Genomic DNA, 13,462 nt, shown 5'->3' with positions numbered 1-13,462 from the left:
CAAGTTATAATTACTTATTTTCTTTGTTACTTTCACTTAACTAGGTTAAGTAAAGTTTACTTAATTCCAAATTCCAAGTAAATTTTAACTTAAATATTTCTAATTAAAGTTACTGATAAATATGTTTAGGTTTTTACTTGGCAAATCTTTGTAAATTTACTAGCATTTTCTGAGTGGAAAAAGTTGCCTAGCTTTTTTCAAGTAAATCCTACTCCAATTTTTTTTCAGTGTATTATAAATGATACAAAATCATAAACCTCTGTTTCCATTAACTTATTCATTCTTTACATGAAATCCACATCCAAAATACAGACATTTAAACATCTTCATTGTAGTATCTATGTTGTCATACCCAACGTGAGGTCTCTCTATGCTCCCCACTACTCGTTGTGGAGGAAACTATTTGCTATAGAAAACTTAATCACATTTACACACCATGCAAAACCACTGAAGACCAGGGTTAAAGGTCATTCCCTTTTAAGAATTTTGACAGCTGTTGAGAAATGTCCAGACTACCACAATAACAGCACACAGGAACAGTTCTGACACTGGACACCGCAGAGTTGATCAGCTATATGCTGTGTGTCTGTCATTCTGAGATTTACAAGATATCATTTACATGATCATAGATAATGTATGATCAAGAGACTTTCCTTTAAATGTATACAGTTAATGATCGTTAAAATTACCCTGTTTTGTGATTTATTGTTAATAGTAAGCTTGAATGTCTCCAGGAAACCAAACATTCAACAACAGATTGGGTTTGTGTGTTTTGGTAAACTCGAGATAAGCCAGAATGAGATTTATAATACCCTTTTATATGTTTTATTTGCTTCTTGTAGGCTAAATATGAATGTTATAAACCTCAATCACTTGTATGTTGGTTTCAAACAATAAAATGGAAATCTTAAATTACAATATTTTCTGTTGAATTACATTTTTCTCCCAAATTTAAAATTCCAATACTGTAAAAGAACAAAAAGAAAAAAAAGAAAAAAATATTGTTAAAGCTGTTGAATAAACAACTGAGGTTCAACTATAGTTTTTAACTTAGGCAAGTCACATGTTTATATGTCATCTAATAAAATGAGACTTTTTTGCTGTTTGAATACTTATTATGTTGTGATGAATAAATCAATCAATCAATAAATAAGCAAGCATTAGCTTTTTTGTATCCAGAACAAAGAGGCTATACAGAAATTGAATATTCACTGTTTTAAAAGTGTGCCAACTAAAGCCCTTCTTGACACAACGCCTAACTTTTAAATATTTCACTTTGCCACACAAACTTTTCTACTAGGCTACATGCGTTTGTTCTGGCTGAGTCTAAAGGGTAATATTGCAAGACCCCTTAAACACGTGTCCCAGTCCAGTCACGTGTATCCATTCAACCCTGTATTGTTTATCATGTGTAAGCGCCTATATATGGAGAGCACAACACCACAAAACCTGCCAATAATAGCCATTATGGGGATGGATATGAAGGCTATGCCTATGTGAAAACCTAATTACACCGACAGCTATGATTCTGAAAATGACTGTCAATGTTTTTAGCTTTAGAAGGAAAGCTCAGATAATTAATCTCTGACCACAATGCTCGATTGATGTAGCCTATGTATTTAAAGGCGAGCGTTTATAAAAATGAACACAGTGATAAATAACGCGCGTGGCATTTTTTCCCCTTACAGACCAGTTGTGGGAAAACACTGTGACGCTTGTTAGGGCGGAGTCCCGTGTGCATTTATTTTTCGCATGCGAAAATCTGCATGCAGTAAACCGATTTAGTGCCCTGCTGTATAAGGGTTTGCTTTACAAGCTCCCTGCGCAGGGTGCTTCAAAGAAAACTGGAGCCTTTCTTCGAACGCCTTAGAGAAAAACTATAGTAAGTTACGGATGCTGGAGCCAGATGACCAGAGAGTGTAGCAGACTAGGTCCAGTCCACACATTTTAGGCAAAGCAGCAGAAGCGAACACCGGGCTAATTTATGATACCTTTCTAAAAAAATTGATTGATTTAACCAAGCTGTCATACGAAGAAGTTTCCGCGAGGAATACTTTCATAGAAGTACAGGATATAGGCTACAAATCTGTATCGCACTCTTGGAAAAGGTGAGTTCAATGTTATGAGACACACATGGGATTCATTCTGTATCATTGTGGATGCTGATGTGGAATATTAATTTAGGGAAATATAACTTTTTAAGGCAAAAAAGAAAAAGAAAAAAAAATCATACAGATGTATCATGTAAAGTTGTTTTTAACTGCATTATCTGTATTTCTGTTTGGAACACTTAGGCTATGTTTATCATGTATAGCCTACGTGTATATGGGGACTTTAGGTTTACGTCATAGCACGTCATATTATGTCCAGATGTGGATGACAGTGTATACAATACGTTTTTAACTAAGCAACATTGCTGGAGTTAAAATACATATCAGCATGGCAGTTCTGTCTTTGGCATGATTGCAAGTGTGATATTTCTTTTATACAGGTCCATGTATAGTTTTTCAGTATTTTTTTTGGCCAGTATTTGTACATTTCATCTCAAACAAAGAAAACAGTTCCAAAAGAAGCCCAAAACTCAAGCTTTTTGTGTCACCAAGCAACTGGCAAACTGAAAGCCGGACTGGAACACTTGAGTGGAGCTGAGCGACAGAGATGTCCTTGTGAATTTCCTTGCTGAAGCTTTGATTTAAAAAAACTCCTTGCTGAGTTATGTATCTTCACTTTATTTGTGTGAGTAAAGCACAAACCATTAACTCACATATTTCTCGCTCAGGGCTAACTACACTGTCCCCTCACAAACTCTGTGTTAAAGGGATAGTTCACCCACAAATGAAAATTCTGTCAGTAATTACTCACCCTCATGTTGTTCCAACCCCGTAAGACCTTCGTTCATCTTCGCAACACAAATTAAGATATTTTTGATTAAACCTGAGAGCTGGATCACTCCTCCATAGGCTTCTAAGGGATTTTAACTTGCCGGCCCCGAAAAGTTATTAAAGACATCATTAAAATTGTCCAAGTGACTACAGTGGCTCAAATGTAAGTTTATCAAGTGACGAGAATAATTTGTGTGCGTAAAAAAAACAAAAATAACGACTTTATTTCAACTATTCATTTCCTTCTCTGTGGGTCTCGAGTCAGTTCACGTAGTGTAATAGCATAGTGCTTCAGTGTTGTACGTCGAAAAGTTTTAATCCCTTAGAAGCCTGTGGAGGAGTGATCCAGCTCTTAGGTTTAATAAAAAATATCTTAATTTGTGTTCCGAAGATGAACAAAGGTCTTACGGCGTTGGAACAACATGAGGGTGAATAATTACTGACTTCATTTTTGGGTGAACTATCCCTTTAAATACAGTGAACATAGTCAAGTAGGGCTACATATTTTTGTACTACTTTTTTTTACAATGTCAGTAGCTCATTGTTTTGATATATAGTCACTTGTGGTATTGTCATGTTAAATGAGAAATGTGCGCAGAGACTATCTCAGATTTCTTCCAGGAAGCTCCATATCAAACATACAGCACTTCTGTTATCAACTTCCTAATTATGCACTTTGGCATTGTAGAACAGGCTGTGCCCATTTTTTCAAGGACCAAGCCCTTCACCCTCAGTGAGAGTTTGTTATCTCTGTACTGCTGCACTGAGTGTGAAGGCCATTTTAATCTCAAAGAGAAGGGCTGGGATCCACATGCAGCTGAAGTGCAGAGTCAATACATGGATTTCTGAGAAGATGTTTTCCAGAAGCAGATTGGAGCGAACCCATGTTGTCGTGGGGATATATTTCACAACAGCTGGCTAGAGCCTTTGGTTTAAAATGGATGGCTGAAGACTGTTTACTGTGATTTCGTAATCGTGTCAGTATCATGGACTGATTGAATTCAACACTGAAATAAATGGACCCAACTGTGTTTGAATTGAAGTAAAGATGAAATATGAAGATTTAGGACTATTTGCTAGTGCTAGCTTCCATTACTCTCAATGTAGGCTTTTAACAGATTTCATATTTGACTTTATTTTGGTTTTCACAGGGACTATACTATACCATGGAGACCACCCTTCTCATCTGTATCTTGTTCACCGGTGCTGTGGCAACACAAAGTGTGCCTCCTACAATACAAGGTTAGCAGTTTTTTTTTTTTAGTTATACAGTCTTTTGGACTAGCCCATTGTGACATGCTCCGCGTCTTGCTTGAGGCGTTTGAATTTGGAACATTCAGAGAAAACAACACAAATAGGCTTATTGCCACTTTCAGCAACTTTTTTTCCTTAAAGAGCCATGTTGTTCAACAGTGTAGCCAAACAGCAAGAAAACAGGATGTTTTCTTTAGCAACCCACCCATTGCTCCACCCTATTAGTTGGGCACCATTGTGAAACACTGAGGTAGCTGTTTGGCTTTCTGCAAATACTCAATAGGACCTCTGCATACTGATTGGATTTTACAAAAGAAATCAAATAAATCCTTAAGTTTAAAATATTTTCAGGACTCCAAATGCAGGCTGCAGAGAAACTGTATTAAGCAAATTAAGTCAATCTGAGCCGGAATCAGAATTTTTCCATTGCTCTTAGGATGAAATTAATGAACTACACTGCTCAGTTTTCTTTTGGCTGTTACCGCCACACTTCCGTTCTTCACAAGCCCATTTAATGCTTTCATTTTGAAACAGTCTACTGTGCCTTGAACAGGTCTGCCCATTATGAATTCTATCAAATATAATGTTTTCTGAGTGAAAGTGGCAGCGGTAAGTGGGAGGGAATGCATGTTGCTTTATGAAATGGATGTTTGCTTAACAACATCACTCTGCAGGTGCTGTTTGTGCTATACATTAGTTTCTATGGGAACATATTCTCCTGAAATGACAGCTCTGATTAATTATTATACTTTATCAGGCAGAGTATTAGTTTCCAAACAATTTAATTTAAAAAATGCATATACAGTATACAACGGACTATAAAATACTGACTATAAAATAGCATGGCTAATTTATTGCACAAGGAAAAAATTGTAATTTGCTAGTCAGCGTTTTAAATTTGAATTTATTTGAGAGTCAGAGTGTTATCACAAGATGCAAGCCTGAATCAAACTCACAAACATGAGAATACATGGTTGGAAATCTTTTAAATCAAGCAAAAGATTTTGCTCTGTTACAATTTGTTACTGAATACTTTTGATGGATCAATGACACCAAACTAGCTGGGCGGTATGACGATATATATTGTGGCGATGGTATAAAACACCTATCGTTAGAGATTTTGCTCTGTCCTGTGTATCGTAGTATGTAAATATACACACATAGAATCGCACTAATGACACTTTAGAGTGATAAAACACTTGTGTAACGAATCACGATCCCTGTCTGTGTTTGTTGTTATGGACTCTTGTTTCGAAGTGTTGTGTTTCAGGTTCCATAGTAACTCATTAGTTCATTAGTTTATAGCCCTCAATGCTGTTCTCCTTGTCAGAGACCCATAAGTGGTCTGGTGTTCTGTTACGATGGCTGTTTCAGAGAAACAAGAGTAGGACCCAAATGCAGTGACTATTTTATTAAAACAATGAATGTAAATCCAGACAACAAACAGGAGATTCCAAACATGCGGTGAACAAAGCAGCAATGGAAACGCAGAACTGCAAAATAAGAGTCCATGATAACAAACACAGGAAACACAGGGAGGGATCGTTACTGCATGAATGAGACAATGAAGAGCGGGACTTGCTTGATGTTAAAAAGAGCTAAGCGCAATAAGCTGTGAAAAAACTAAGTGCGGTGCTCGCACAGACTGAAAACTATCCACATGTGATCACGAATTCAGTTCTCTTTCATGTCTTATTGCACTTGAATGGTCGAATACAAACTCAATTATGTCAAAATGCCCATCGTGTGGAGTATTCATGTAAACATGAATAAATCAAGTGAAAATAAACAGTTGGCCGTAAACCGGATGTGTTAATCATTATATTGGATCCGTGCATTCGGTCATAAAGTGACAGAAACCTAATAAACCTGCTGCTCTCTCTGTCATTAATCTTTATCAGCAAAAGAGATAAAAATGTACTGCTCTTGACTGAATAACTTTTGCAGTTTTAATAATAATCATTTTTATATTTAATTCATACAGGGAAGACCCCCCCAGCATTTGATTATTCAATTTCTGTACTATTTCTAACTACATGTTAAACAAACCTATTGTACCTGAAAACTGAATTTAATTCATATTTTTGAATAAAAAATAAAATATTATAATGTAATAATGGAAATGAAATAATATAAAAATGACTATATCATGATATATATATATTGTTATCGTGAAATAAGATTTCGTCCACCCCTGCCCTAAACAGACAAACTCAAACATGTCCAGTTCACAAGCCAAACTAGCATGATGGCTCTTAATAATAATTCCTCTGTTTTTCCTAAGGGAAAAAAACGACAAAATAAGAGACGGTGAAGAATAGTATTTTGGATAAAAGCATCTGCAAAATGATTAAATGTAATGTAAATGAATGAACTGAAAAAACACTGGGAGTGTAAATAACCAGAACACACAGATGTTGTGGCCTAGAAATAAATCCTCAGTCATTCTTCCATTACACACTACTTTGAGATGAATCGTACCATTGGGAACCATTTTTAAATTTAGCTGTTACTTTAAATTGTCAATTAAAGTTTTATCAGAATTGCTGTCTAAATGTTGTCATCTGAGCAGGTCGGGGAGAGCCTTTCAAAGAGCTTGCAGGCAATAACTGCTGCTCTGCCACTCATATACTTCTACATGTGAAAAATGCCTGCACACATTTCCAGGAACACACAGCTGACAGTTATAGCCCAACTGGGATTTATGTTACATCCTGTTAGTCCTAAACTGATTTAAACTGAAGGAAATTCACAGAATCTTTTCCCTTTTTCAGAATATTATTTTAGCTTTAAAACATTTGATCATTCTCAGATGTGCATGATAGCACACATTTTTAAACTTTTGCATAAAAAATAACCATATTCCTTATAATTTATGAATTGCAAGAAAAAAAAGCATTATAATATAGAACTTAATTATTGATGCCATGTTCATATATCTTTTGAAATGTTTATTTTGCTGTATAGGAAGATGATGCAGTGAAAAATGTCATAATTATGTTTTTCTGGTCCATCAGACTTCTTGGAAACCAAGCCAAGTATGTTTAATGCCAGCAAGGGTTAAAGTATTTTTCCCCTTTCTTTGCAGGTCAAACTTCAACTTTGCCTCGTCTGACTGGATGCTTTTCTCGAGAGCTGATGACTTTCCATTGCCAGTGGGAGACTGCATCCTTAGAGAACAGCAAAGAACTTGAGGATCTGAGACTTTTCTACATCTTAGAAAAGTAATTAGTAATCATAGTACATCATAGAATAAAATGCAGTATTAATATATAAAAAACTGCATGATAATTGGTATTATTTGGTAACATAACTCTTTTGCACCTACAAGTAAAAGAGAATTAATGCAAGTACAATCAGTCTATAGCAGTCAGTTGATGACAAATGAGTATGACTGTTCTTCTAATAATGATCACCAATTTCCCATATGTCTGCAGGGATTCTGAGAAAAGTGAGAGAAAATGGAGTGAATGTCCAAGTTACAGCTCCTTGAGGAATGAATGCTACTTTGATTCCAGTAATACTGTTATATGGTACACTTACGCAATACAGCTGCGTTCACGCTCTCTTGATGTTGTTTATGATGAAAAATCTTTCAGCGTGGAGGAGATTGGTAAGCCATGTGGCAAACACAAACCCCGGCTCTTTAGTCTTTTCTGTCTTGGCATGCTTTCAAGTATACAATCCCTATTTGCTAATTTTTTTCACATATATATTTATACATGCATATATACATGTAGGTTTTTATAAATCTATTTTCAATAAGTTTTAGTTACTTATTTGTTAATTTTTTCTATACATTTTCTATATAAATATATGAACACACTTCAGATAAGGGTCCAATTCTCACTATTAACTTACTATTAACTCTGACTTTTGCCTCTATAAACTCCTAATTACTGCTTATTTGTAGTTCGTAAGGTAGTTGTTAAGTTTAGGTATTGGATTAGGGATGTAGAATATGGTCTGGCAGAATAAGGCATTAATATGTGCTTTATAAGTACTGATAAACAGCCAATATCCTAGTAATATGCATGCTAAAAAGCTGTAGTTAATACTGAGAACTGGACCCTAAACTAAACTGTTACCAGATATATTTATATTGTCCAAAATATATTTTCAATAATACATTCTTAAGAGAGGATGATGCTCTTTTAACTAAACATTCCCATCAGTCTTATTTTCCTCTGGATAACTAAACCCCCCTTTTCATTGCATTAAAAGGCAAAATACCTGCAAACATGTTCCATTTATTCATAGATGTTCATTATTTTCTCAGTGTTTCCAGATCCGCCTGTAGGACTAAACTGGACTCTTTTGAGTCTGAGCTCATCTGGTTTAATCTCTGATGTGGTTGTGAGCTGGGATCCTCCTCCGTCTGCTGCAGAGAATGTAAAGACAGGATGGATGTTGCTGGTTTATGAGACACAGTACAGAAAAAAGGGTTCAGACCAGTGGATCTCAGTGAGTCTCACGCAACCTTGTGTAATCATCACATCCAGATTTCTAATCTGCTCCTAATGAGAAAAAGACTTGAAGTCAAATGTTCCTCTGAAGCTTTATTAAAAGTAATTGGCATTTACATTTGATTCACCATGGTAAAGACTATGACCTGGATTTTGCAGACATAATAAGACCATGTTTGGAACACAATATCTTCAAGGCTTCAAGGTTGGAGTGTTATGATGTGTCTTAGCTTTCTTTGACTCTCTACAGCTGGAGAATAGCAAAGACACACAGGCGAATATCTATGGTCTCTGCAGCAACACTGAATATGAAGTCAGAGTCAGGTCAAAAATGAGAGGCTACGATTTTGGTGTCTTCAGTGACTCCATCTTCATTCTCATTCCTAACAAAGGTCAGATTAAAGATCTACCGGTTTGTAGGTTTTGAAAGGAAGGAAGGAAGGAAGTTTTTTTTCGTTGATGTTTTGAATGTCTCCTTTCATTTTCAGAATCAAGAATTCCTATTACACCTGTGCTTGTCTTCTCTGCTGTTGGTGTCGCAATTATCTTGATGCTGATTGTAGTTTCACGTCAACATAAGTAAGTACATGCTCTGATATATAACAGTGTAAAGGAAATCTAACAGATGTATGTATAAATACAATGATTTACTCTGGCATTCGTATCTAAACACTTATTAGTTTTCTCTGTCCTTTCATTTTCCTGCATTACCTTTTAATGTTTTACTGCATTTATTAGTTTATTCTTTTATTGCATTACAACTAAAACACACAATAAATTACAACTGAATTCCACTGTGCTACATTCAAGACCTCAATATAGGCAAATTCAAAGTCAGGCAAGACCGATTCTCATTTATAACGGGTAGGAATGTGTTTTTCTCTCAAAATATATTAATATTCTCACTACTGTTCAAAAGGTTGAATGTTGAAATCTCTTATGCTCACTAAGGGGTCATTCACATAGAATGCGTTTTTCATTTCTACTGCGCTACTTTTCCATTATTTTAAACACTTTTGTAGCACCTCGCGCATGACACTGCATTCTAAAAACGTGGCGCTTAAGTTAAAACAAATTCAACTTTTAAAAAACGTCTCGCAACCTTGCGTTTTTTGCAGAAACCTTTTGATGAATATAAAGTTCAAAAGAACAGCATTTAGCCTAATTGAAATATAAATCTTTTCTAACAATGTAAAAGTCTTTATTGTTATTTTTTTATCAGTTCATGCATCCTTTCTGATTATTTTGATGGAATATACAGTATAGAAAACTGCATAGTTGGCCATTTGGCTACTCAAAGAAAAGCTTTAACTTAAGTATTGCCTGATTTCTGTTGTAGGCTAATGGTGATTTTCCTGCCGCCAGTCCCCGGACCAAAAATCAAAGGGATTGACCCTGTGCTTTTACAGGTATGTGACTTCACATTCATTTTTTTGAACGCTTAGGGGCTACAAATTAAAGCTTTTCTGTTCATTTCTCCAAAGAAAGGTCAGCTGAGTGAATTCACATCAATCTTAAGCACCCACCCGGGCTTGCGGCCAGAACTGTACAGCAATGATCCGTGGGTAGAGTTCATAGAGGTGGACATCGACGAACCACACGAGAACGAAGAAGAGCTCCTTATCGACTCTCCGGTTTCTGACTCGCCTCAAATGTCCAGTAGTTTCAGGGATGATGATTCGGGACGGGCTAGCTGCTGTGATCCGGACCTGTCAGATCACGATCAAACGGATCTACATCACCCTTCAACCAGTTGCCACGACGGTTTCCACCCGTTGTCGCGTACACACTCTGGGCCATCGCAACCTGCAGCCATCTGTCCACAAGAAACAACCTGGTCTAACAGCCTTTACTCACAAGTGAGTGACGTCACCCAGCGTGGTGAAGCTGTGCTTTCTCTGGAAGAGCAAGAAAGAATGAACACCTGTCATAATGAAACTCAGAAGGATAAAGACAACAATAAGAGAAAAGAAATCCAACAGTTGGTGGTGATCCCTGACGAAAGCGGCTACACCTCCGAGCTTGTTGCCAGTGCAATCAGCGCACACCTCGATAAACCAAACCCACCTATTACAGACCAATCACAGAGTCAAGAAAAACACAGTGCATCCAGAGACATTCAAAACCTGAGCCCTGAGACGAACACGTCCTCTCTGTCTACTGCATTTCCCACCCTTGCAAAGCCCACCACTCCAGAGTACACTTTGGTAGATGGGGTGGATTGGAAAAACAGTCTCTTCCTGAAACCAAATACACCAACCACCCCACAGAAGGCAGCGGTGAAGAATTTGCCAACTCCTGAAGGATACTTGACTCCTGACCTACTCGACAACATTACCCCTAACTAAAAGTGGAGTGCGTTTGTTCTTTGTGCATGTGCCGTCTGCCATGGTTAGCCAACATCGAACAAGATGTGGATCCATGATCCAAGCCTTCTCCAGGGGAATGTATGTCATGAAACAAATCTTTTGGCAAGCTAATAGTGGACTGTATAAGGCCTGGAGTCTTTTCTTTGTTCTCCTAATTTGGAGGTTTAACAGCTTCAGAGGTTATTTTGAGCAGAAATGGAGCAGAAGTATACATTATGCTCTCACATGCAGTTGGATAACAGTTATATTGCTATATAATTTTGTGTGTGTTTATAGTTTGTTTTCAGAGAACAAACCACCAATATGTGCCTACTTAAGATTCTATCATCAGTGTTAAAAAACAATGTTACACATTTATATCAAGAGGGATTCTTATGTTTATGTGAACTGTTACAGGCTTTTGTCCTCAGTGCCACAATATGTATATATGATCAATATTGTTTCACGACTAGCCAACTTTGCTGAAAAAACAACAAACAAACAAAAACAGCTTAACCCTTGTGCATCCTTGTGGACATTTTTGGCTTTTTCAGTTTTTTTTTTGTTGATAACTTTGTGTTAATGCTAACTGTATACAATTTGCCACAGGTGTGTATTTGTATTGGAATTTTAATATTTCACCCCATTTCCTTTATTTTTTTATTATTTTGCACTAGGTACACAAAATACTCCCACTTAGCGTCGTTTTGAAAAAATGGCCCCATTAAAACCGCAATTTTTTATCCCAGGGCCATTTAACTATACAATGATGCAATCTTGGTTAACAGGCTTTCATTCTGTTGGCAAGGCTTCAAAATTAAAATTTTTAGTATTTTTTATCAGATGGTGCCATTTTTTCAGGTTTGGCCTATAAAGCAAATACAGTACTCGCTTTATTCCTGTTTTCTGCTTCAACATATTATAGAGCTAATTGGATAAATTGTGCAACATTAATTGTGTGGGAGTGTTGGTATGGATGTCAGAGTTTGGTTAGTATGTGTGTTATAAAAAAGTGTGTGTGTGTGTGTGTGTGTGTGTGTGTGTGTGTGTGTGTGTGTGTTTGTAATATTGAGAGAGAAAAACTCAACTGCAAATAACAAATCCAATTACTGTGTGCACCAGTGGAGTTTTGCTGGCATCCAATGGGGAAAATCTGTAAGTGCACCCAAACAAAATCTTACTGAAAGCTAATTTTTTGAGATAACAACCTCAAATTTAGAACACAACTTATTTAGATTTATGGCTTTTTCTAGCCATTTTAGAGTTCAATGTGTTTCATATTAAACCTATATACCTTTTATTTTTTTATTTTTTTACTTCAGCAATAATCTGCCACGGGTCTTCTTTAAGTCTGTGCTCCCAAGATTAAAAATTTTATGACAGTTTTTTGACGTGGACATTTTTGTCCTCTATGTAGCTATGTGTAACTTTTTTTAATTGATGCACAAGGGCTAAACCCGGCTCAACTGGTTTCCTGGTCTATCAGTTTGGTCTTAGATTGGTTTTGGGCACTTTTCAAGGGAGACCAGATTTCCGAGCAGCTAAACACCAGCTTGGCCAGGCTGAAAGACCATTAACCAGCGAAAACTATAGTTTTAGTTTTAGTTATGAAGGGGGCATCGGATGCAAAATTCACTTTTGTATGGTGTTTGCATATAAATTTATCTTTGCAGTGTGTCGACACAACCACCATACAATGAAAAAAATCCATTCACTCCTTTTTTTTTTTAATCCTCAAAAAGTCTAAACACTCTCAACAATCAAGCCATTTGGATTTTCTGAGCAATATGATTTCCCCCTCAGGCATTTTTATACAGCCCACCAAGGCAGCAATTTATATGTCTTGTGTGGACACGCCCCACGGAAGAGAGGGGTGGGGTAAGCAGTTGCTCATTATCGTTTAAAGAGACATGCACCGAAACGGGTCGCCGAAAAAGACAGAAAGACTGAAAAAGGATGTTGTTTTACACAACCATTGAGGAATTTAAACCAAAGTATGTTACAAACTTTACATGAAGACCATAGAGAATTATACCAACTAGTGGAAAACGCTCATCCGATGACCCCTTTAAGATGTGTTTTTTGTTAGCATGGTTGTCTAGTGGTGTTTGGGCCTTGGTTCAGTATTGTTTATCATTTCAAAAGGGATGTTTTTAACTTTGTAAAATAAGCAGTATCTCAAAATAAAAGACAGCAGTGAACTAAGAAATACTGGTTTTGCTCTCTGTGACCTACAACTCCCGTTATACTCCCGGCCAACACAAGTCGACTTTCGCCAAAAGAGTAACACTTGACGATGTATGACATAGGATGTAGGAGTAGCGTAAGCTTTGACCCCTCTCGCGGTTCAAACAAACAGGACTGGGCAACCGCGTTCGTCATTACGTTGTGCATCAAGTTCAAGGGTTACTTTTTTGTAGTTATTTTAGTCGATAAAGTTTTAAATATGGATATTTTTCTTACACAAACGCATTGCTTTGCTTCAGAAGGCCTTTATTAATCCCCGGAGATG

At 36.7% G+C, this 13,462-nt stretch overlaps 1 protein-coding gene across 1 annotated transcript; it reads left to right on the top strand.

Moving 5' to 3' along the window:
• Positions 1 to 1,428: 1,428 nt before the first annotated feature.
• On the top strand, positions 1,429 to 13,159 carry ghrb (growth hormone receptor b). Its single transcript, XM_077232972.1, has 9 exons — positions 1,429 to 2,108; positions 4,034 to 4,124; positions 7,225 to 7,360; positions 7,574 to 7,749; positions 8,416 to 8,600; positions 8,853 to 8,994; positions 9,091 to 9,181; positions 9,942 to 10,011; positions 10,087 to 13,159. The coding sequence occupies exons 2-9, from the start codon at positions 4,049 to 4,051 to the stop codon at positions 10,948 to 10,950; spliced, it is 1,740 nt and encodes a 579-aa protein (XP_077089087.1). The 5' UTR covers positions 1,429 to 2,108; positions 4,034 to 4,048; the 3' UTR covers positions 10,951 to 13,159.
• The last annotated feature ends 303 nt before the right edge of the window (positions 13,160 to 13,462 follow it).

This window comes from Siphateles boraxobius, unplaced genomic scaffold (assembly GCF_051911475.1).
Source record: "Siphateles boraxobius isolate OS27281-9 unplaced genomic scaffold, OSU_SipBor_1 18, whole genome shotgun sequence".
Taxonomy (NCBI): domain Eukaryota; kingdom Metazoa; phylum Chordata; class Actinopteri; order Cypriniformes; family Leuciscidae; genus Siphateles; species Siphateles boraxobius.
The sequence above is the reverse complement of the archived record's forward strand: the minus strand, read 5'-3'. Positions and strand labels throughout refer to the sequence as shown.